Here is a 24,738-nt window from a genome sequence, read left to right on the forward strand (position 1 = left end):
TTACTACAAGGCTATAGTAACCAAAACAGCATAGTACTGGCACAAGAACAGAGATATAGACCTTTGGAACAAGACTGAGAACCCAGATATAAAACCATCCTCATATTGTCATCTAATCTTCGACAAAGCAGACAAAAATATGCCTTTTAACTTTTTCACTTATTTTTTTCCCCTCCGTGTGTTCAGACCTTTTGCAGGAAGTGACTTATGCTGACACCTGAAGAATGAGTAGGTGTTAGTCCGATGAAAAATGGGGTCGGGGAGATGAGAGGGATCCCAGGCAGGGAGGATGACAGTGGGCAGAAAATGGTTTCTTGAATAAGACCCCGTCCCTTGAGAAGCCAGACTTTGTAGCAACTGGAGGGTCAGCCAAGAGGCCTAATTTACATGGAGTCAGGGAGGGGAGGGAACGAATGTGACAAGAATCAGAAGAAAAAGCAGATAGAGATGCAAAGAAATTATAGTAATCAAGGAGTTGCAGAGAAGATTAAATATTAAGAAGTCACGTCACTTTGTGAAAGCTACTTGCTAGCAGGCTCATTTAGTTTATTCCTGACCTAATTTATTCAAATTCGAGCCTGAAGGCTGGTACTAATTTGCATGCCCAAGAATCATGTTTGTCTTGAAATTTAAACCCCATCACATTGTAAATGTGAATCTGGAAAGACAACAAATGTAAATGCCTGTTCTGAATGGTATTTAATTGCATATGGGAAAGAAAATAATTTTAAAGATGAAAATAGGGAGAATCATTAGCAGCGAGTGTTAATTAATGTTGTCAGAATAGGTTGCCTCCTATGTGTCAAAAGTAAACTCTAAATGGTATTCTTCTGTAATCACTCATTTATTCCCACATCGCAGGGATCGCACCTGGGTCTGTTGTAATAATGGATACAGCGCAGATTCCTTTCTCAAGCTCTGGTTTGAACAGGTGATCTTGGACGACCTGTCACCCGTAGTGCTGAACTTGACGAGGACCTGACTGAAGAACTTATTCAACTGTAGCAAAGAAATCCCCAACTTCCCAACCCTTATTGGACATACAATGTATGCCTATTATTTTTATGAAGGTGAAAATAATTTGTAAACTGTGAAGGCAACAGAAAAATGCCAGCAACTCTTTGTTAGTCAAACCCATAATTTATATTAAAAACTCCACTTTAGAAAACTAATAGTTGTGGATTAAAAAAGGGACTGAAATAGCCTTTTGAACTTACTGAAGCATAGGAATATAAGGATATATTAAGCAGCCGAAAAACACCCAGAATGAATTTATGTTGCAAGTGGGTTTAGTCTCTAAGTGCACATTGAATACTAAAATGCAATTAGTGATGTTTGTGAAATCTTATCTCTGTTTATGCCTCTAACTGAAATTGGTGGCTCTAAGAGAAGGGAAATGTGCTGATTCTATGTTTCTGTCATTCACCTGGACCTCAGAGGGGGTGTGATCCCCAGGAAAGAGTGGGGACCAGGAAACAGGGAGAAATGTTTGGGGGAACAAATCCCACCAGGACGAGGTGGTCTCAGAGTGGTGCTTTTATCTCTCAGCCATGAGTAAAGGGTCCCCAGACCAAGCTTAGAGACAAACTGAAGGTGACTGCCAAGTAGCAGCTCTTGTACAAGGGTGAAAGGCCAGGAGAGAAAGACCTTCAAGGACAGGCCCTGCTCATTCCAGGAGAAAGAATCTACACAGGGCTGGTTCCAGGCCTTTGGGGCATTCTGGAAATCTTGCAGTGTAATTTTGTTAATCTCAAAATCCATTATTGTTTCATTATAAATTACTTTAATTTCCCTTTGGATCAAACTTAAGGTATAATATTGAACTTTTTAAAATTGTGTATGGAGATAGATTATATCATCTGTAAATTTTATTTCAGTTGAGCAAAGGTGGTTTCACCACATGTTTGTTATAAAATGGGAGGGATGTTGGATCTGACAGGGTTGGGAACCTCAGTCCTGGGCCCTGGCTCACTGTCCCCTCACCTGGAGGGTCCCCCACCCTGTGTTTAGGTAGAACTTGCAAATGGCAGCTTGTTGGGGTCAGTGTTTTCTTTGGCCTGCACAGTAGTTTTTAAAATGTGAATTATTTTGCCAACATTTATAATTTCTGGAGGTTTCATGGGAAAATCCAGATTTCTGACTTTTTGAAATGGCAGGGTCTACACTTGCAGAAGGTACAGTGAGGCTGCTCCCTTCAGACCAGGCGAACCGTCTCCCCAATGTGACCTGTTTGGCTTCTGAGATGTCTGCATTTGAATCAGCCTGAGTAACACTCTGTTGGAGGCGTTGGCAGGTGGCTCTGAAGACAAGAGCAGGAATGAGGAGCAATAGACTGCCAGGGTGGTGAAAGTAGCATGAAAGAGGTAGAGAAAAGGGAGAAAAAGATAGGAATGAGCCCAAAAGAGGATTGTGTGAATACTTGACAGTGACAGAGTCTGATCAGCTCACCTGCTTCACTCCCGGCCCTCTCAGGAGTGGGGAGGGGAGAAGAGGTCTGTTTCTGGGTGCACACAGGGTCCAAGGGAAATAATGGTGTTCGGATTTTCTCCCCCTCCTTCTGTCCCCACTGGTTGATACAGGTGAATTTAAGTGATCAGTGAGCACTGGGACAGCCCAGAGAGGAAATGTGCTCACTAAGGGGTGGCATGCAGCCTGAGGGATGTGTGCCATTTGTGCACGGCTGCCACTGTCACGATGATCATGTGAACAGCTGCAATGTCCAAACCACCATCTGATCTTTAAGTGGCTTAGGAGCATCACTGAGCCTTGAATTCTCTTCTTTTCCCCCCAACACCTGTGCCTGGGCCATCCCCCACTCACAGGAACAACCCGAGATTTTCCTCAAAACGCAGCTGTCTCAGTGACCCCCACCCCCTGCCACGTTCATGATGTCCCTGAGCACAGTGCTGGCCACTGCAGCCACTCAGTTGGTTACTGGCGCCAGAAGTGGGGCCCTCAGCTATGGACACTCCCCAGCCTCGCTCCACAGCCCTCAGACAGAAAGGTTCCAATGGCCCAGTTGCTCCTACCTGGGGAGCAGGGTCAGGAGTTAGAGGTGGTCACAGGGCATTTTGGCCAACAGCAAGCCTCCTGGTGATGCCACTGCCACTGTGGTAGGACATCAAGACACTAAATGTTCTCCATTCTCTTTCAGGCCAAGGTAGATTAGAGGGAGCACTGTACTACTTTTCCAGGGAAAAGAAGTTAGATTACTTGAAGAGAGCACATAAAGCTAGCATCAGGGATATTGAAAGGGAATCTACAGTGTTTGCAGCCATGTGTGGACTTTGTGTTCTAAAAGGTAAGCTGGTCATGAATGTCCAGGGTCAAATTCTCCTTTTCCATGAAGATATTTTCACTGCTCAGGAGGAGAAAAAGGAGTTCAACTATATGTTACTTTGAGTCGAATGCATGCCTTACAGTTGTTTATAATACACATTATCTCATGTCTTGTGAATGGGCAAGACATTATTCCCATTATGCAAATGAGGAAACCAAGCCTCAAGGGTCAAAAACAAGTTGCCCAAGGTCACAAGCTAGTTGGTCACGTGGCCAGGACACGACAGCAATTTCAGTTTTCTATCCTGGTAGTGGCCGCTATTGTCTATTACAATTGAATGTATTGAGACAGGATGCAGCCCAAATATTCCTCAAATAGGCCCTGAGTCATAATTTTAATTAACGTGGTCAGGGAAGGGTGGAAGGAGAAGGTGCCACGTGCATATGTGGGGGAAGAGTGTTCTAATAAATGCAAATCCAAGGCCTCAAGGCAGGAGCATACAGGGCGTGCTGGAGCGGCTGAGGTGGGTAACAGTGGTGGACAATAGGAGGAGAAGAGGGAAGATGTGCAGACTGTGTGGGTCACTGTGAGAAATGTGACTTTCATTTGAAGTGAAACAGGAAGCCACTGGAGGGTTGGGACTAAAGAGGTGACTGGATCTGACCGCATTTTAACAGAGTCACCATGGTGGCTGAGCTGGGAAGAACACAGAAGCGGGGAGAGGCGTGAGAGGGGGGTGCAGCAGTGTGGGGAGAGATGATGGGCAGGGGTAGCAGTGCAGGTGGTGAGAAGTGGTCACATTCTGGAAACATTGTGAAGACAATGCCCAACAAGATTTGTTGGCGATTTGTTGGCAATTTGTTGTGAATTTGGGGAGAAAGACAGTAATTAAATATGACTCCCAGATTTATAGCCTGAACATAGCTGAAAGGATGAAGTTACCATAATTGGGGTAGAGAAAGTTAAAGTGAAAATCTGGGGAGAGTAGACATGCAAATGGAGGCCAAGAAAGCAGGGGAATTTATGAATCTGAAGTTTAGGTGGAAAGTTTGAACTAGAGAAGTAAAACTATGATTTGACAGCATATAGATGGCATTTAAAACCACGCAGGGGATAAGATGACAAAGAAAGAGTGTAGACACAGCTGAGAAGATGCCCTTGGTTAAATGTTAAAAGTTCAGGGAGATGGGAGAGACCGAGGAGGGAGTGGCCAGTGAAGGTGACAGCACACCAGGAGAGTGTAGTGTGCTGGTGCCCAGAGAAGACAACTAAGAAGCAGTAAAGAATTACAGCGTGATAAAGCTTTATTTTATCACAAGTGGAATTTGAATTCCAATATTTGTTCTTATGGTCAATCAATTTTAATATACACATTACAAACAAAATATATGTGGTAATTTCTAATAATACATTTTAGAAAAGTTATAGTTCATAAAAAGCGATTAGTTGTAGAACCACTATCCTTAACTGCTCGCACGTCTCAGTATATGGGCACATGCAAATCCTTGTAAAATCTGGGTGAAGACCAGCAAATGCACTTCTGTACTCTTTAGAAGGTCATTGTGAATACCCCCTTTCAGAGAAACAATAGCATCTGCTTTTCTCTCTGAGTTAGTGAGAGTGGGAAGGCTTGGCCTTGCCTGAGCAGCAGTCGGGTTGGTGGGCACACAGCCTGCAGGAACACCTGGATTCAGGTATTTCTGCTCCAGGAAATGCCTCCTCACATTTCTTTATTATATAAACAAGTAATCGCTTGAGTCTTGTCAATGAAACAGAATTTGCGAGCCAATTTAGTAGAACATAAAATGCTGAGTTACTGACATGCTGCCCTGGTGCGAGTTTGATGATGACCATCAGTTCTTCATGGAGAGGAAGGCAGGATTGGTAGCCAGGAGAGTTCTAGGCCTGTGAACCCTGGGCCTGAGTCTTTCTGCCTTTAGGGTGTTGCAGAAACCTTATAGACGTTATTCTGTTTTGAGCTTTTCTGTCCTTGCTGCAAATCTTTGTGACCTTGCTCTCTCTGCCACCTGCAGGTGTCCCTCCTGGACACTTTCCTCTCTACCTTTCTGTAGTTCCTGCCCCCTGCTGCATTTTCTTTTTTCTGCTGCTGCTGAGCCTGCTGGTAGCTGATTTCAGCCTGCAAATAGCTCTCTTCCAGGCCACTGCTGCAGCCTTTTCATCCAGTAGACCCCTCCTAGGCTGCCAATATGCACACTAAAGGTGGCACCTGTAACTGTAATTCTGTAGTTCTTGGGAGTATTTCTATCCGAATGTCTTCCTGGTGACTGGGTTCTTTATCTCCCCCAGACACCACTGTTTTAAAAGGTGGATTCCTGGTACGCTGCCCCCTGGAAGATCAGCCACCAAGTACACAGACAGAAACCGCAGGCATGGAATGCTATCGTGTTCCCTTCTTTCATCGCCACTTCATAACATCCTACCCCCACAGCACTGAAGCTTGGAAGCTGGCACCTGGCACCTTTTGATTTTAAGCCATTTATAACCCACTTTGTGTGAGCGAGAAAAGTGTGCTTGTGGGGAAGGGCTGAGAGTGCATTCACAAGCAGCTGTTGAAACAGAGGAAGTTAGAGAGGATAAACTGATGGTAAGCAACGTGAGAAAAGAGATTTCACCTGGCACCAACAGCTCAAGGCCCACAGTCCTGTCCCCCATCCCTGTCACTATTAGTAATGGCCCAACTCATCCTGTCTCTCCAGACAGCCTTCTGAGATCTTTTCTGTCCCTTTAATGCTACCAGATGACTGGATAACCAATCTGAACTCATATTAAGGGGACGGCTGATGGCTTCATTGTATGAATAACAAATTTTTATGTAAACAAAGGTGTTCTGGAGACCCACTGACCTAACGCAGAGGAATCACTCACTGTGTTTGAACCATTGTAGAAACAGATCTTTCAGTATCTACCTGGCACAAGGAGGTCTTGGGTCCACATGGATTACCACCGCTTATTATCTTTACAATTAATATCAAATCTCACCATAAGTCTCACCTCTGCAGAGAAGCCTTGCAAACTCACTCACTCACTCACAATTGTGTCATTCTACTGCATTTCTCTGCATCACATTGACGACCAATCGACCATATTTCTGGTTTGTTCATGTAGTAACTTATATATTATTTTGTGCATATTAATGCATAAAGGCATGTATTTAATATTTCTCTCCATTAGAATATAAGCACCATAAAAACAGAGACCTTGTTTGTTATTGCTATATCCCCTGCACTTAGAATGTCTCCCATATGCACTTTCAATAAATATTTGCCACATGAATGAATGAATGAGTGAATGAATGAAAAGAATGGCTACTAGACTCTTTTTGGCCATGGCAAATGGCCATAGCAAACTGAATCCTTCACTCCCCAGCCACATTAGTGGCTTGGTGTTGTCTAAAAGACTCAAGAGTGCCTCCTAACTGTCCTAGTAGGAGGAAGCAGAGCCTTAATAAAGCCTCCCTTTGCAGTAAGGTCTATACAAATAATTCCTTTGCTGTGTCTGCAGCCCCTGGGTCTCTTTATAAGTGATAAGTAGGTGGATAAACTGCCTAGAATAAGGCCATCGAACCCATAAATCACTGTTGCTATGCTGATCCCATCATTCTGGAAAAGAGTATTGGGAACCCAATACTGCTTTAATAAAGATTCGGATGAAGGGAAATCATGGAATTCACCAAATTATTTCACATCAAAAAGCTTAGTCTTCAGAATACCATAAACCTGTACAATGGAAGCACCATGCAATGCTGAATGAATGCATTCATCTATCATTTTATTATAGAATATGCTCATATCTGTCCCTCTCTTAAAGCAAAATCTACTTTAATTAAACCCCTAACGTTCAGATTAGAGATGATAATCCTTTTGCACTGTGAACTTGCGATAAGTATGTTCGATTTGTATTCATGTTTTAAAGACGATGGCTGGCTTTTGACACTTGCTTGCATGGCAGGATATGAAGCCTAATATTTGTCTAAGAAAGATTAGGTTCGGCTTAAATCCCCTTCTATGTCTTTAGTTGTTTGCGGCACTCACAGTGGCTTTTCTTTAGAGTAAAAGAAGAATTCAGTGTTATTTTCTTTGACAGATACTGGTAACTTTGGGGAAATATTCAGTCTTTATATTACTTTAGTGCAGTTCAGTAAGAGGGAGCAGAATCTTGACTTTAATTCCATTTTTATATTCTTCTGCTGTTCCCAGCAATGAGGGATATTGAGTGCTCGGAACTGCATGGTGATCACAGATGAAGTCAGAAAGATATTACAACAAGGATTAAAGATTATATTCAGTTTGGAGCTGGGTATTTCTTAGCCCTAAAATGGAGATAAATCAGGATTTTACACAAAGGTACAAAGCAACCAATTGCAGCTCCCTTCACTCTCACAAGAGAAAAAGAAATCGTAGCTCAGAGACTTCAGATAACTTTCCCACCTTCTCATGGTAGCTGAGCTGGAATTTGGACCCAGCTCCATCTGACTCGGGCCCCTTCCAACCACGCTGTGCTGCTTCTTGCCAGCAGCCTCCCCGTGGAGATGCTAGGTGGGTAGTCTCTGGACAGGTGAACCAAAATGTGCACCTGATTAAGAGTTGATGAAGATTTTTCTATTTTAAATGTTGTAAGCAGGTAGTTGCGCTATTTCAGCAAGCAAACCCAAACGGCTGAGCACATGCCAGTCGAGTTAGTGTTGGATTCAACTAAAACACTAAGTAGATACTTATTCAGTAGTATGCATAGCCAGTATTTTACAGTCATTGTATCTGGAATATCAGATATAAATGGTTAGTAATTCACTTATTATTTTTATAAAGACAGTACTGAAAAATAATTTGCTTCCTTTTGCTTTGTAAGTTTTTTTACATATTTTTAATCAAGGTCAAGGTCTATAGTTTTGTTTGATGCATTTTAATTCTACTCTCCTGCCCTCTATCCCACTCCTCCCTCCCCATTGCCAACACACTCACACATTAGAGAGTCCTTTAGGATCACTGATTCCACTCTTCGTGTGGCTGGCACTACCTGTGACCCCCCCTCCCAGCACATCAGGCTCTATTCTCTGCCCATCCTGAGTCGTCTCTGGTTGGGGGGCCGGCATCTGGTAGGAGCTCAAGTCCCCAGGGTTGCAACTGGACCTCCTGGAGGTACACCTCCTTGAACTGACAAGATGGTGTGAGGCACCTATGCTGAGGATGTGGACTTGGGAGAAACCTCAGATCTAACCTGCTCCGTTCTCAGAGAATGAAATGAGGTCTAGAGAGTGTAATTAACTTGCCCGAGGAAATGCAGCTAGACAGAAAGAGAAATAGACTAGAACTGAGATCTTCTGTCTCCTGACCACGACTCTCTCCACCATTCCACAAGGTGGAAAAAGTAATATATTTATCCATGGAAAGATGACTTGTACTCTCCTCTATTTGAAAACGCATTAGCGGCAGCTTTCAATGCAAGAGGAAGGCATAATAATACCCTTTAAACAAAGGTATAGAGAATAAGGGTGTACATAGGGAGGGCACCCCAGAAGTGCAACACTAAACCTAAATACTCGGGTGTCCTGGAGGTCAAGCTGAAAATGAAAACACTTGGACTTACACAGCCCTCATTATCTCATAATGGAAAGCATTTGAGGTTTGTCACAAAAACTTTATCCAAATGTTAAACCTAAGTGAAATTATCAGCTATATTATAATGGGCATTGTTTTAATAACACCTTTATAAAAGATACAGGACAATTCTTCATAGGTATAATGAATTTTTCTAATTCAGCATTTCCCCGGGCACCTAAAGAAGCAGGGTCCAGGTATGCACATTTGTGGTAGCTTGATGTAATTCAGAGTTAAAGTCTTTAAAGCAGTAGTTTTCAAATATTAGTGTGCAAATAATTTAACTGGGAAGATTTTTTTTAAATCCAGATTCACTGCCCTCTCCCAACTCCCACTCCCAATTCTGATTTTGTATGTCAAGGGCAGAGCCTAAGAATCTGAATTATTAACCATCTCTGATTCTGATGTAGGTGGCCTGTGGAGCACATTTTGAGAAACACCAATCTACAAGAACAAATAGTTTGTATGTCCCTTAGCCTTGACAAGCCCCTTTGAATATATTAATAGATTTCTCCACACTTGGTTTTTAATAAGGAGCCGGCAGCCTGAGATAAAGGTCTCAGCAGAAGTACAGGAGGTGCAAAGGCTCTGGGTTGTTGATTAAAAACGATTCCCATGCTTTATATACCAGGCATACAGGGCAGAAAGGTGGTGTTTGCTTAATAAACTCAAACCCCTGAGGGGCCATGGGTGTACGAGAGGAGCAGGAGGAGGTGGAGGAGGAGCAGAACGAAAGACCAGACTGGGAACTGTGCAGCTAACCTTGGCTGCATTGCTGTTCCCCAAGGCCAGCCCTGTTTGGCTTCTTCTGTGCACTCAGGCATTTGTGCCCAGCCCTGCTATCTTTGTCCACCGTTCATAGGAAAACCTTTGTGGAAGTTCCTTCTGAATCAGAGAGGGGGGGTTAAAGTGGCAGTGCATAGGGGTCATGGATTCCTAAGGATTCATGAGTGGGTTTGGGGGCCCCTGGGTTCCCTGAAATTATACATGAATGTTTTGTACATGCAGGGACACGTGTATTGTTTTGTGTGAAAAGAGGTTCCAGTTATAACTTCTAAGAGATTCTCAAAGGGGCCACAAATGATCTCAAAGGGTTGAGACTCACTGGGCGTTCCTGGTGCAGCTCAGGGGACATCAAGCTCCATGTTCAGATCTGTGTGTCCCCACAAAATTTCAGCCTCAGGTCAGTTAGCTGACAACCTCCTTGGTGACAGCTCGGTCACTAAGTGTCCCTTGCTCCCCAGGAGCCACCCTCCCTGCCTAATCTGAGGATTATGGTAGCAAAGCTGTCAGGCTTAATTTCAGCAAATTGTTTTGGGTAATTAGTCCCTTTTAATTGCTCATGGAAATAGTAATTTTAGGTGACAAGATTATTATATGCTGCTTGTTAGTAGATTCTCCAGGGTCAAGAAAACACCACTGAGATTGCTATGACCTGTTCTTTTCCATCTTTGATATTCCCCTTGAAATCCAGAAAAGACATTTAGTAAAGTTGGCTCCCACTCCATGAAAAGTACAGAATGCTGGTTTCCTTTTATCCTCCTGCCAAGTGAAGGATTAGAGAAGGACTTTCAACTTTTCCCCGCTACTGCCAACCCACGTCAGGCTTCACAGACTTGCCGATCATTAACTTGAAAAGCTGGGGGAACTTTCTAGCTCTTCCATTTGCTTGTTTACCTGTTCAGCCAAGCTGCTTTACAACTAGGTGAGTTTTGAATAAATAGGGCCCTAGGTGATGAAATATTTGACTCAGCTCAAGTTGAATATTTTCACTGCTTTTCACTTCACTGAACAAGAGGGTCACTTTGACTGATGGGTCAAGGCAGGTTTGCCTAATGGCTCACTATGTGCCAGCTCAGGCGAGGAGTGGGTGGAGGGTAGAGAACTCTCCTCAGTAGTTTTGAAAGCTGGGGATTCATTGGCTATCAACCAGCTGTGTCACACTGGACCACTTGGTTGACCTCTTTAAGCCCTCATTTCATCATCTGTCAAAGGGGACAAAACTAATCCCTCAAGGGATTAGTTTTGCACAGTTGTAAGCATTAAATGATATCATAAGTGCTCAGCATGTAACAATAACTAAACCAAACAAAAAAGTTACAGGGATTGGAGAAATATTTGGAGAACTACATGGAGAATATATTTGCAAACCATACATCAGATAAAAGGTTAATATCTAAAATATATAAAGAACTCAAACAACTCAATAGCAAGAAAAAAAAAAGCCCAATTAAAAAATGGGCCTGAATCGACATTTTTCAAAAGAAGACATACAAATACCAACAGAGATATGAAAATATGCTCAACATCACAAACATCAAGGAAATGCAAATTAAAACACAATGAGATATCACTTCACACATATCAACATGGCTATTATCAAAAAAGACAAAAGATAACAAGGGTTGTCAAGGATGTGGAGAAAAAGGAACCTGTGTACACTGTTGGTGGGAATGTAAACGAGTACATTCATTATGGAAAACAGTATGGAGATTCCTCAAAAACCAAAGATAGAGTTACCATGGGATTTAGCAATCCCATCTTTGAGTATATATCCAAAGGAACTGAAATCGGTACGTTGAAGAGATCTTGCACTCTCATGTTCATTGTAGTATTATTCACAGTAGCTAAGATATGGAATCACAGATAATGGATTTTTAAAAATGTGATATATATACACAATGGAATACTACTCAGCCTTTAAAAAGAAGGAAATCTTGTTATTTGCAACAACATGGATGAACCTGTAGGACATTTTGTTAAGTGAAATAAGCCAGGCATGGATAGACAAATACAGCATAATCTCACTTATATGTGGAATCTAAAAAAGCCAAACTCATAGAAGTAGAGAGTAGAATGGTGGTTACCAGAGGGTGGGAGAGCAGGATGGGGAATGGGGAGATGTTGATCAAAGTGTACAAAGTTTCAGTTACATGGAGGAATAAGTTTTAGAGATCCATTGCACAACATGGTGACTATAGTTAATAACAACATATATTTCAAAATCTCTAAAAGAGTACATTTTAATTGTTCTCACCACAAAAAGTGATAGATATATGAGATGATAGATATATTAATTAGCTTGATTTAATCATTTAACAATGTATACATATATTAAAACACTACATTGTACTCCATAAATATATATGATTTTTATTTGTCAATTAAAAATAAAAGAAAAAGATAGAACATGCTATTATAATTACAGTATACTTCTTCCAGATCTAGATCTTACAAAGAAGTCTGAAGTAGTAGAGAGGTCAAAGAAATAAATATTGCATTCAAGCCCAACTCTAACTCTATGCTCTCAAAGCTTGTTAGTGTACACACATCTAATCCCATATGCACTGAAATCATTTTTAAAATGATGCAGATGCAGATGGAGATCATTAAACTCTTAATAATTCAAAGTGGTTGGCACTGATTTAAATGTGGGTGACCACATTCCTTGAAATCAAAGATTTGGTGTGAAACTGACAATGAAGAACTCATATGGAACTCAGTTTTTCTCTTTGGCTCTTTCTGATGGCACCAAAGACATTGCCCTCATAGTGACTTTTCAAAAATGAGAGTTTTGTTTTTTAAAAAAGACTTTTTTTTCTTTTTCTCCTGATTTCTTATTTATCATAAGAGTTTATTCATATTCTTTAGAAATTAAATGCTAATATATTTGCTCTTACACTCAGTTGATTCCTATATTTAAGCATTTCGTTTCATATTTTTTCTTCTCAAATTTGATGACGGTCAGTACTCACCTTTATCGGTATTTCCTGAGGTCAGTGTTCCATATCCCTTCTCTATTTACTTTACTCTTTAGCAAGGGCTGTCACAGGCAAACTCGAACATTGCAACAAGGAGTAAAATGTTACCTAAGGAATAATGGCTACTTCTTCAGCTATATCCTCAAGTTAGAAGAGCCTTCTCTAAGAACTGGAAATAGGATAGAAAGCTGGAGGTTGTGCATCTTGGATGGCAAAGATCTCTCCTTCTCATATCTTGAACACAATGCTTTCCTGAGCCCTAATCTAGCTAATTATGGAGCAAAGAGGAAGGAAGAGTATTCATAATAATTTCAATTAACTAATTTAAATGAAGTAGTTGGTGGGATTCCACAGAAACATGAATTATATAGAAGACTAGAGGGCTAGTCAGGTTGCATCAACATTACAGGGAAAACAACACAAAGTACGTGGCTAAGGATGTTGGCAGGTTCGGCTAATGTTTCCACAGAAAAGATAAAGCCATTCGTTTCACCAATCGTGTTTCTTGCTCTTCTAGATGCTGTGGTCTGTGTGACACTTTTTGACACACTTGACTATGGCCAGATGAACTTGCCCCATGATGTTCTGGTATGGTACCAGCAACAGCCTCAGCTCCTAATCTCCGATTTCATCAAACAACAGCTTGGACTTCATGACCAGAGGTCATAACTGGACTTCCCAACCCTCCCTGGCAAGTTCGTAGCTCAAGTTGTAATGTGAAAGTCACATCATTTGTGGCATCTTCAAATAGTTCTCATACGCATTTTAAACTCATAATGGAGAGATTTTATGAAATCCTTTCCTCTTAAAAAAGAAATTTATTGCAAAAGAATTTAATACTCACATTAAATTAAATTCAAATTTCATTTTAGAATAAGTTAACTAAATCAGTCTAATAATTAAAATTTTAAAACTCCTGGATTGTGACATTTGGAGTTTCATATGCAGCATTAATTAAGCTCACATCAAAACAGATCAGCCATTTGTAGATACAATTACCATTTTGTTTCTGAAACCAATCCAGAAATTCATGTTAGAAATTTGTCAGGCACTTCTAGGTATTGGACAAGTGACAGAAATTGATTATGTACATTCAAAATACTTACAGAAAAAAGTGTCAGTGTAATGTAGGTCTATATGGGAAAGTTGCCCTTAGGGAAATATGACCAGACATTTTTGCCCCCACACGATGTCAGCACACCGAGGAATAGGATTAGAGGTCTCTATATGCCTATGTTTGTTATTTTATCACGGAATATAACAACTCTGGATTACACATTATTTTTCAAACGAAAACCTTCAGTAATTCAAAGAAAGATCTTCATTTTTCTTCAGAAGTCACAAGTGACCAAACTACCTTCTAGCAAGTTTTTTTCTTTTAAGGAAATGTGTTTTGAGGGCACTGTGTTTTTTATTTCATTTCAATATTAACCAAATGGGCTGAAGAATTAGTAACAATGAAATTTAGAATTGAGTTTAAGATGTTAAAGTCATCCTTCTGTGTGACTTTGAGGCAGGTCTTGTCCAGACCGGCCTGCACCCCTACCTTGTTTGCTTCTCTGGGGGGCACGGGGCATTCACTGCCTGCACCATCCTCTTTGTGAGTTGATCCCGCCTTGGAGGTTATCAGTTTGACATACTTGGGAGTTGGAAAAAATGGACGAGGGATGGGTGGATTCTGGCTTACAGACTTGTATAGTATGTACTGTTGTGTACATATATTTATATGGTTGTGGCTCAAATAACATTTCATTTCAACATGATACAGATTATTTAGATCCTGGAACTATTGTCGCATGTGGCAGAATGGAGGCATGGGACGGGATTTCCTGTTGGCAGTCAACAATTCCTAGGCTGGTTGAATCTGAATTGGCCTGATCCTGTGTGTGAAATGGTTCTCTCTTTTAAGCAGGTGTTTGTTGTCACCAAAAAACAATCCCCTAAGAGGTGCATTGGTTTGTGAACTTCTTTTGGCAATAGGGATACTTGGAGTGCAATTTTTAAGGTCTCCCAATAATTGACCATCAAATACAAAGATCGCAGGTAAAAGTAAGGTAGAATAGCATCACAGTCATTTTCTGGTGGGGTTTTTACTTTGTTTCTTTCATATTTTTTAGACCAAGTGGAAACCACTTCAGAATGTTTCTATGAGCCTTCAATTTGAACTCTGATCTGTGTGCTCCTGGAGAATCTTCTTTACTCTCCTTTTTATTGGCAGAAGGGGAGGCTATGAGAGAGAGAGAGAGAAGAATGAAACCATTACAGTTGATCCTCCCCTCAACTCCCGCGAGGAATGTGTTCACGTGCATGCCCCTGCATGAGTGCGTCTGTGTATGTGTTTTCCTCACTAGAATTTCCGGTCTCAATAAATGGTGTCAGCGGCGCAAGCCAGAAGCTGGGAAACCACTGTGATGAGTCTTTCTCCTTCATGCCCACATCGCATCAATCACTGAGTTCTATCAGTTGATTCCTCTCAGTATCTCCCCATCCCCTCTGCACCCCTCCTGGCCCAGGCCACCATCATCTCTTCTTCAGATCACCGAGGTAGCCTCGTCCTGATGGCTTTTCCCCCATTCTTGAAGCTTGATTGGGCTATTCTCCAGCTCCAAGCCTTCGCACTAGTCCCAGAAGGAAGATCTCAGCCCTCAGCAGAGCCTAGGCACCCTTGCATTCACTACAGGCCCAGCGGGGAGTCCAGCTCATCTTGCCTCCCTTCTTCCCGTTGTCTCTGCCTCTGGGCACACTACCCTGGGTTCCTCGGTCCTACTCAGGCACAAATTTACAAAGGTGCCATCCTTTGTACAGGACTGCCTGCAGATCCATCCAAAGAGAGTGCTCAGCTGAGGGGACAGTGTGACTGAGACCTACCCTGTTCAAATGGCTGTGTGCCCTGGCTCTGGGCCACATCCACTGAGAGGGGATCTTCCTGTATACAGGGGTGTCATATGGGATAATTGGGACTCAATGCCAATGTCCCTTCCTACTCCAGGGCCCTTTGCTGTCCACTCTCCCTAAAGGGTCCCCACTTAACTCATGGCCATGGTTTCAATCCCAACTCAAAACTCCCTTCCTCTGGAAAGACTTCCTGATCCTTAACCCAGATTCCTTCCAGCCCTGACCATAGCTTACCATAGCACCCTCCACTGCCTCTTCAAAGTACTCATCACAGTTTGCAATTATGTTGGATTTGGGTCATTATTTAATGCCTAGTGCTTAAACTATAAGGTTTTGAGGCCACAGACTGTACCTGTTTTATTTATTGCTCTATTCCCAAGCACCTAAAACAGTGCCTGCCACATACTAGGTGCTCAATAATAGTTGTCAAGTGAAGACTGAGTCCTTTTCACAGCATTTCCCTTACACACCCTCACTATAATACCCCAGGCTTTACCAGCATCCAGTCCCTTGTCAGCACAGCCCTCCCTGGCTGTGCCTCCCATTACAGCTCACCTTGGGGAGGAAAGTCCTCTGTACCACCAGGGCACAGCTGAGATGCTGTCTGGAACCTCTTATTTCCTCCTCTAGCATCCTAAGTAGCAGGGACTGCAGGTGTGCACCACCACACCCGGCTACCTTTTTTATTTTTAGTGGAGACAGGGTCTTGCTCTTGCTCAGGCTGGTCTCGAACTCCTGAACTTGAGCCATCCTCCCACCTCGGCCTCCCAGAGTGCTAGGATTACAGGCATGAGCCACCGCACCCGGCCAACAACCAGCTTTTCTATTCCATGTTCCACTCCCAAACATCAGCACAGTTAACAGCTGAAGTTTAATAATTGCTCAGTAAAATTCAATCTGTGGTCCAAAATACACTAAATAACTTTTCACAGCTTGTGTTCATCCAGTTGTAAGAATATTACTTAATGCTTTGTATCCTGTAGATACCTCATAAGGGATGTAAACTATCAACTTCAGGAATATAACAAAGTCAGTCTGAATTTATTTCCTTCTTTAGAAAACACAGCTTTTGACATTTGAGATTCATTTTGGGAAAACTTGATAAAAATCTACGAACCCGTTTTGCAGGAAAAGACACATTCGCACATATACCCCCAAATCTGCATGCAATTTCATGGGTTTGCACACTTCCTCAGGCTGGGTCATGGCAGGACACCTGTGTCCTCTACCAGAGGCCGCAGCTGCTGTCGGTGGCCCTTGCTGTATCGCTGTCCTCCCGAGGCGCTAGTAATTGTTCCCCTCTCCAGTTCCCTGGGATCAGGGCTGGTAACAGCTGCTCCCAGCTGTGCCACCCCTTGTTGTTCCCTAAATCCTGCCCACTCCTTTGTAAACAGTCCCTTCAGTAAGTTTTCTCCGTTCCCTGTTTAATTTGCCATCTGGTCCCCGCTGGGACCCAGTAATACAGCCTCCAGAATACATCTGGGGACCAAAACCATTTTGAAAAACACTGACTTAAGAAACTGAAGTCAATCTATATGAAGATCTTCAGATTACAATTTTTTAAAAAGCAAAACAGAAGTTAGTTCTTCTTTCTTTTTTAACAGGTAGAATACTTTTAAAAAGATAATCTTCTATTCAAGAATGTATTCTTGTATTTAAAGATTCTCATGAACCCTTCAGGGCTTGCAGCTTGAGAAACACAGGGCTTGACTGACTTCCCTAGCAGGCTGCTGGGCCTCGCATGTATGATAGAATTGAAAACTCGAGTAAAAGACAGATGAATGGCCTCTCTTGCTTGCCTCCAAGCTGCCAGTCCCGTCATCCTGTCGTGGAAGGGAATTAAAATTGTCTGACACATACTGAGTTTCATAAAGCCACACTGTTCCTCTCCAGGATCCTGTGTGCCTTTAGATGTCTACACCATCAGTAGGCTTTTTCGAGGATTTGATTGAAGATTGTAATCTTCACCTCAGCGTCGGAGCTAAGTAAACTAATATTTAATTGTTCAGGTCTCCCTTTGTCCCTTTAGAAATAAAGGAGACATATATTTTTTTCTTTCCTCAGTCCTCCAGGACTTTCTCCATCTTTTAAGGATCCTAAAATGATAGCCAGTGATTCTGCAATCCAACGTCTCCTAAAATGAATAACTGGGAAATCTTATAACTTGCAATCTGTTTCATTATTATCAATGATTTTCCTCACCTCTGATTTGCTTTTCTCCTCCTCCAAAAAATGTATCATTCAATCTAGAATCAATTTAACATTTGTTTCTCTGAAACTGAGCGTTGCAATGTTCATACAAGAACAAAAACCCACCATTAAACCACCTTTTCCCTCAGCAACAGTACATCTGATTTAAATATGTTTGTAAGTATAAACTAGTTTAGAAATTCATTAGGCAAACAACCTATTATAGAAACCAATATATATTTTGTAGAGGATTGGTCTAGAATTACCCTACCAAAAGGTAGTAATTTAGGATTGTGTGTATTTTTCTAAATTTCTAAAATTTCTTGAAAAATTTATTACTCTGTGTAGTGGCTTAATCGTTAACAGGAAACACTGCAGATATCCCAGAGTCACGGAAATTATCTGGGTCATCAGATTTTGCTCCACCCTCTATTAAAACAAGAAGAATGGATTTTTAAAAGTCTAGATTTTTCTTTTTGTTTCCAAATCACTTTGTTTTTTATTTGAGTTTAAGGTTAAGTTTGCATTTACATTTCATCTCAATATTACAACCAACAAAAACCAAAGATGAGGCAAGACAAAATGTCACCCAGGTCCCACTTACTCTGGGTAAATGATCAGCAATGAGCACCAATTCCCTCCACAGTCTGCTTCCTACACGTCCTGGTCCTCCCTTCAGCAGGACCTCCATGGTCCTCTCTTGCCTCCCACTGGGACCCCCGAGGGCTCACCTCTTGCAGACAGGGTCCCATGATTGGTTTCATGTAGCAACGCCATGGACTCGCTCCGAGTAAACAAACAAATGACAGAACAAATATAAGAACTTACTTTCTGCAAGTCACAAGGCAAGGTATTGTGAGAGAGCAAGACACAGTCACCCCTTTTATGTTACATACAGCCTCATAAGTTTGGGCCACTAAGACAAATGTATGAATGATGAAATTCAAAGGATAATTTCATAGGGACTCCAAAAGAGAGGTAGAAATAAAAGTGTTTTGCAGGATCAACAAAGGGGAAGGATCATACAGAGCTGAGAGGATTTGAAAGGGTTTCTTGGATAAGGTGGATATTCACAATAAGATTTGTTTAAGGGCCATAATTTTGATAGAGACTCTGGGGAAGGTGTTGTCATCAAGAGAAAAAGCATGAAATAAAAGAAAGGAGAGAAATATAGGCCATATGACAAGAATAGTGAAGAATCCTTGTTGGCTGGATCTGGAAAGGTATTTTGGGGTCTATTATGTGGGGTTCTAAAAGTCAGGTTAAGGAGATTGGACCTTAGAGGCTGGACAATGGGATGTTGCTGAAAGCATAAAAGCGCTGGTGCTTTTGAGATAAGGCCCAGTAACAAGAAACGCTGGGTGACCAAGACCCGACCTATCACAGTGTCCGAGGTGGTGCAGGGGGAGGGAGGGCAGAGAGGGATTAAAGATAAGATGAAGCCTCCAGAGACATTGTTTTCTTGTTAAATTAGTCAGATCTCCCATTTGTGAAGGTCAGTGGTTTCCAAATTTCACCTAAAAAGTCTAGTAGCTTACATATTTCAGAATAAAAATTGCCTTTTCATGTGAAAGATGATGTGCTTCCAAAGTCTTTCTTTTGTTAAAGGACTAAGGAGAGTTCAAATATGACAGGGCCACCGCAGTAGCTGTGGGAGAGAGTGGCATTGAAAGGGCTGATGAGTGAGAGACGTTGGGGACGATCTCAGGATCTATGCAGATAAAATGGTCTACAGCTCTGCGGTGAATAACAATCTAGCTTTCCCCAAAAGGATATATATATACAATTCAAGTCATTAAAAAGTAAAGTTTCAATGAAATTCTGATACATGCTACAACATGGCTAAGCCTTGAGGATGCGATGCTAAGTAAAATAAGCCAGGCACAAAAGGACAGATACTGTATGATTCCACTTACATGAGGTACCTTAGGCAGTCAAACTCACAGAGAAAGAAAGCAGAATAGGGGTTACTAGCGGCTCAGACAAAGAGGAAGGCGGAGGGATTGTTTAATGAATACAGAGCTTCATTCTGGGATGGTGAGAAAGTTCTAGAGATGGATAATGGTGATGATGGCACAATAATGTGAATATACTTAATGCTACTGAATTGTGCATGCCAAAAGGATTAAAAAGGTAAATGCTATGTATACTTGACTACAGTAAAAATGTTAAGGCTCAGTGTCTGTTTTGTGGTTTTTATAATACCAAATTCTAGTTTACTAATTTTTGGAATGAAAGTTCACACTGTGTGGCCTAATACTCACGCCTGCTGGTTGGCATTTCTACACCGGTTGCTCTGGTCTACAGGCAGAGTCAAATGGCTGTGGGACATTTGCCTGGTGAGGGAGGAATCAGAGCCAAGGAGCTGGGTATGGTGATGGCTACCAGTAGGGAGATGGTGTGGCCTAATGTTCTTATCTCCAACATGGGACTGTATCTGCTAAGGGCCTGAGTCTTTGCATCAGCCATTTTGGGCACTCCTGTTCAGACAGTGTAGCTGGCCAGAGTTATTTTTCAAAGCACATTTCACCAGGCTCATGAATGAAGTGAGAAGATATGACTAACACATCAATAACTATCAGAAAGAATGATTGAATCTAAAATACTCACTGGAGAGAAGAGGAGAGACGCCAGGGAATATTTCTACAGGATCAAAGTCTGTGGGTATAAAATGAAATTTTCCTGCATCAACCCAATATGCATTACCCTTGGTATAAATGCTTTGTTGTCTCCATAACAGTTAGAAGACCAACTAATAAAGCGATTTATCTTTTCGGATCATCACAGCACATATGGGACTCTGTGGGGTCAAAATATGCTACCAGAGGAGGGAAGAAACTGGCATGAAGTAGAGGAGGATAACAAGAAACAAATGAAAGGAAACAGTGAGAGGGCAGGGAAACTAGGAAGGAAGATAGTTGTGAACTGAAGTTATAAGAAGGAAGAAGTCTACTGCGGGCTCTGCAAGATGGAGAGCTATCATACCCCAAAGCACTGTAAACATCTACAAAAGCTGCATGAAATATTTTGGGAAGAGAATCAAAACATGCTAGGAAAAAACAGAGGAAATTTAATGTCAGAGTTGTGACCTGAGCTGATACCTGATACCAAACCTGGAGGCTCAGATTTAAACCTCATGTGGACAGGAGGGCGCAGGAGGTAGGGTGGGTATTGGGACTAATACCCAACAGAAAACACCTGCCCACCTGCACAGGCAAGCTTAGTGAGTCAGGTTTTTCTCTGCCTGGCAACCAGTGGGAAAAAACATGGAAGTCCTTATGAAATCCAAACTCCATGCCTGAGTCAGGCTTGGAGCGTGAATTTACATTACATTTCAGAAATCTCTATTTTTAAAATATATACAGAAAATTTGGCCATGGGACAGAGATGCTCCAGGCACTTCTGGCAAAATAAATGCCAAACCATGTAGGGCAACAGACACACCTACATGGCAGGGGCTTCTCACCAGTCTCAATGAAGATGAGCTCATGATAGAAAACCACAGAATAAGCAAGGAAAATGTCTGTGTGAAGCAGAGTCAGCAGACACAAGATACAGGGGAACTAGCCCCAAGAACATGAGTTACTAAAATGAGATTTAGACAGTGACTGACAAAGAAAAGCTTTAAAGTCATTAAAGCTATAACGGAAATAATTGAAACACAAGAATGAGAGATGGGAAAAGGCAAGTCTGCTTCGAATGATGATGTGGAAGATAATATTAGTAGCACAGCACTGACCATGTGCTAGGCAGGCTTCCAAATGTTTTGCAAGTATTAATTCATTCAACTCTCACAACACTACAATATTACTATTGTATTATATTAGGAGGTATTATTATCTTCCCATTTTATAGATGAGGAAACCGGAGCACAGAGAGGTTAAGTAACTTGCCCTAGGTCACAGATCTACTAAGTGACAGAGCTGACGTTTACATCAAGGCATTCTTTATCCAGAGTACAGGGTCTTAAGCACTACACTAAACCAAGAATCAAATTTTATTTCCAAATGAAATTTCAAAGAAATTTCAGAATTTCAAAATCACAAAATTGAAAAAAATTGTAATTATTAAAAAAAACTTGGCAGGTGAGTTAAACATCAGATTTAGGCAACAGCTGAAGAAAGAATTAGTGTCTAATAGAACTGGAAAAAACCCAATCTGAGAATGCTGCGCAGAAAGAGATGGCAAATATAAATCAAAAAGAAGAAATAAAGAGAACAGAATGAGACAATTCAATGTATTTCTAAAAGATAGTCCAGAAGGAGAGAATAGAGAAAACAATAAAGAGGTAATAATCAAAATGTAATGACTAAGAAATTTCCAGAATTGGTAAAAGACATGAATATTCAAGATGTATAATATTCCCCACAGTATAAACAAAGATAAATTACAAATAGAAATATTGTAATGAGACTACTTAAGAGAAAATGTTAAAAGTAAGAAAAAAGGAGAGAGATTCCCTATAAAGGGACAATTAGACAGCACACCTCTCAATAGTAACAGTAGACTCTAGAAGATTCTAGATTATCTAAGAGATAATATCTGCAGAGTCCTGAGAAAAAATATTGTCAACTTAGAATTCTATAAACAGATAGTGTATCAATCAAGTGTGAGGATAAAATAAAAACTTTTTTAAACAAAGAGAGCATTCCCTACACTTAGATTATTGCTGAAAGGATAAATAATTTAAGGATATACTTCAAGGAGAAAAAATGGACTCAGATAGAATAAGTAGGATGTAAGAATCAGTGGTGAGCAAAGAAATTGATAAACAATGACTGAAAAATCAATTTGGGAGATTAAAACCAAATACTGATATCACTAAAATGGAGAACAGAAGTGTAATCAGAGCTGAAGGTCCTAAGGTCCCACCACCACTGGGAAGGAGTGTAGAGGTTTAGAATGATGTTAGACTTGATTATTTGTGTGTATTAAAATATAAAGTCTACCATCAAAAGAATTAAAATTGAATGTTGAATTTCCAAATAGAGGGGAAAAAGAAATACAGGAAAACTTGATTAATGTAGTAGAAGGAAGAAAGAGAAAGAATGGACATGGCCTGGTAAACAGGGACTAGAACATAGAAACATAATAGAAACAAATTTAAATGTACCAGTAATCACAGTAAATGTAAATTGACAAGTCATCAGTTAAAAGGCTATCTGCAGCTATATTCTATTAATGGGAGAACTTCTAAAACATAACGACACAGAAAGTTGACATTAAAGAGATAGAAAAAGATATGCAGGACTTAGATTTCCAACAGGATAATGAACTAGGTGTTATAAAAATCCTTCGACCATACCCCACTCAGATCTGCATAAATCATACAGAGATACTTTAACATGTCTTGTTATGCTCACAAAAAATTAGAATTCTTAAGGAGTAGGAATTCTTAAGAAGTAGAAAAAGTAAAGAAGAGGCCAAAAGCACAGAGATAGATGAACATGAACCCAGAAAGGAGTGCTGTTCTAGATCAGGGCAAACTATGGCCTGGAAGTGAAATCCAGCCCCACCTCCTGCTTTTATCAAGTTTTATTGCAACCCAGCCACGCCCACGTGCTTATGCGTTGTCCTCACTGGCTCCTTTAGCACTTGACAGCAGAATTGAGTAGTTGCGACACAGATCATATGACCCTCAAAAGTGAAAATGTAGTCCTTTAGAGGAAAAGTTTGCTAACCCCTGCTCTAGGGCCCCCAAGATGTGGGAATTGGTGGCTGTTGGCATGGCATAGGGTGAGGTGCAGAAACAGAAGCCCAGGCCTTCAGTCTGTGCCCAATGCAGATGAATGGAGATGCTCCCCAAAAGGTAGAGCACCGGAAATGACTCATGTTCTGTAAAAGGATGGGTGCGGGGCAAATCCAACTGTTTGCAAAGGGCACAGATGAGGAAACCTATTGGCCTGTGACCCTGCTCGAGATGGGGAATTACCCTGAGACTGGCAGCTGTTGCCTAAGCTCACGCTGCCTCCCAGGCCCACCATGAAAGCAGCCCCACGGGCTCAGAGGTCCACTTCCAAGGGCATTATCTCAGCACCCTCCAGCTGGGCTCTAAATAAGGCCTTACAGCATTTCCTCTCTTGTCTGTGTGCATTTTTTCATCCACACAGACTCTCATGTGGTCCAAGTTATCTCCCCAGGTAACAAATTATTGTTGATGTTGGTATGCTGGTTACGAAGTTGCATACGTTTAGAGTGATCTGGCTCTAACCCCAGCAAGCTAGCCTTCTTGTTCGTTTGCTTGCTTGATTTCTGTTACTTTTAACACACAATATTACAGAGAGCAGGGTTTTTTCCAGCACCCACACACATACACACACCACTGTTCTTTTGGAAGACCTGAATGCAGCAGAAATTCCCAAATTCAGGTGCTTTGGATTGAAATATTAATGTTTCATTTGGTAATGTGTTTGGATCTGTTTGTTAGCAGAATGAGAGCACTAAGAACTTTTTCCCCCAAATCTATGTGCAGATTGCCCTCTGCCTGAAAATTGCCCTTATTCCCAGAAGTACAGTGTGTTCTTGCCTAGGCATTTGCTTATAGGAGACCTGGGGCAGTGACTGAACCATGACAGGAGGGTACAGAGTCTGAGCATTGTTCACTTCATGCTGGCAAGAGATTGAAACACAACACATTGGGTTTGGCGCAGTGAAATCTTGGCGTATCCAACACGGTGTTTTTCAATAATAAATACAGTTGACCTTTGAACAACATGGGTTTGAACTGTGTGAGTCCACTTATGCGTGGATTTTCTTCTGCCTTTGCCACTCCCGAGACAGCAAAACCAACCCCTCCTCTTCCTCCAATGTGAAGAAGACAAGGATGAAGATCTTTATGGTGATCCAATTCTACATAATAAATAGTAAATATATCTTATCTTCTTTATAATTTTCTTAGAAACATTTTCTTTTCACTAGCTTACTTTATTGTAAGAATACAGTATATAATACATATAACATTAAAAATATGTGTTAATCGACTGTTTAGGTTATCAGT

At 41.3% G+C, this 24,738-nt stretch overlaps 1 protein-coding gene across 1 annotated transcript in view; it reads left to right on the top strand.

The window, feature by feature from the left end:
- Positions 1–13,325, top strand: part of UPP2 (uridine phosphorylase 2) — a 44,108-nt gene extending 30,783 nt beyond the window's left edge. Inside the window, 4 exon segments of the mRNA XM_012640764.1 lie at positions 862–897; positions 900–1,070; positions 3,155–3,301; positions 13,174–13,325. Of these exon segments, the coding sequence (XP_012496218.1) occupies positions 862–897; positions 900–1,070; positions 3,155–3,301; positions 13,174–13,325 (506 nt within the window).
- The last annotated feature ends 11,413 nt before the right edge of the window (positions 13,326–24,738 follow it).

The sequence above is a fragment of the Propithecus coquereli genome, unplaced genomic scaffold (genome assembly GCF_000956105.1).
Source record: "Propithecus coquereli isolate 6110/MARCELLA unplaced genomic scaffold, Pcoq_1.0 Scaffold157, whole genome shotgun sequence".
Classification (NCBI taxonomy): domain Eukaryota; kingdom Metazoa; phylum Chordata; class Mammalia; order Primates; family Indriidae; genus Propithecus; species Propithecus coquereli.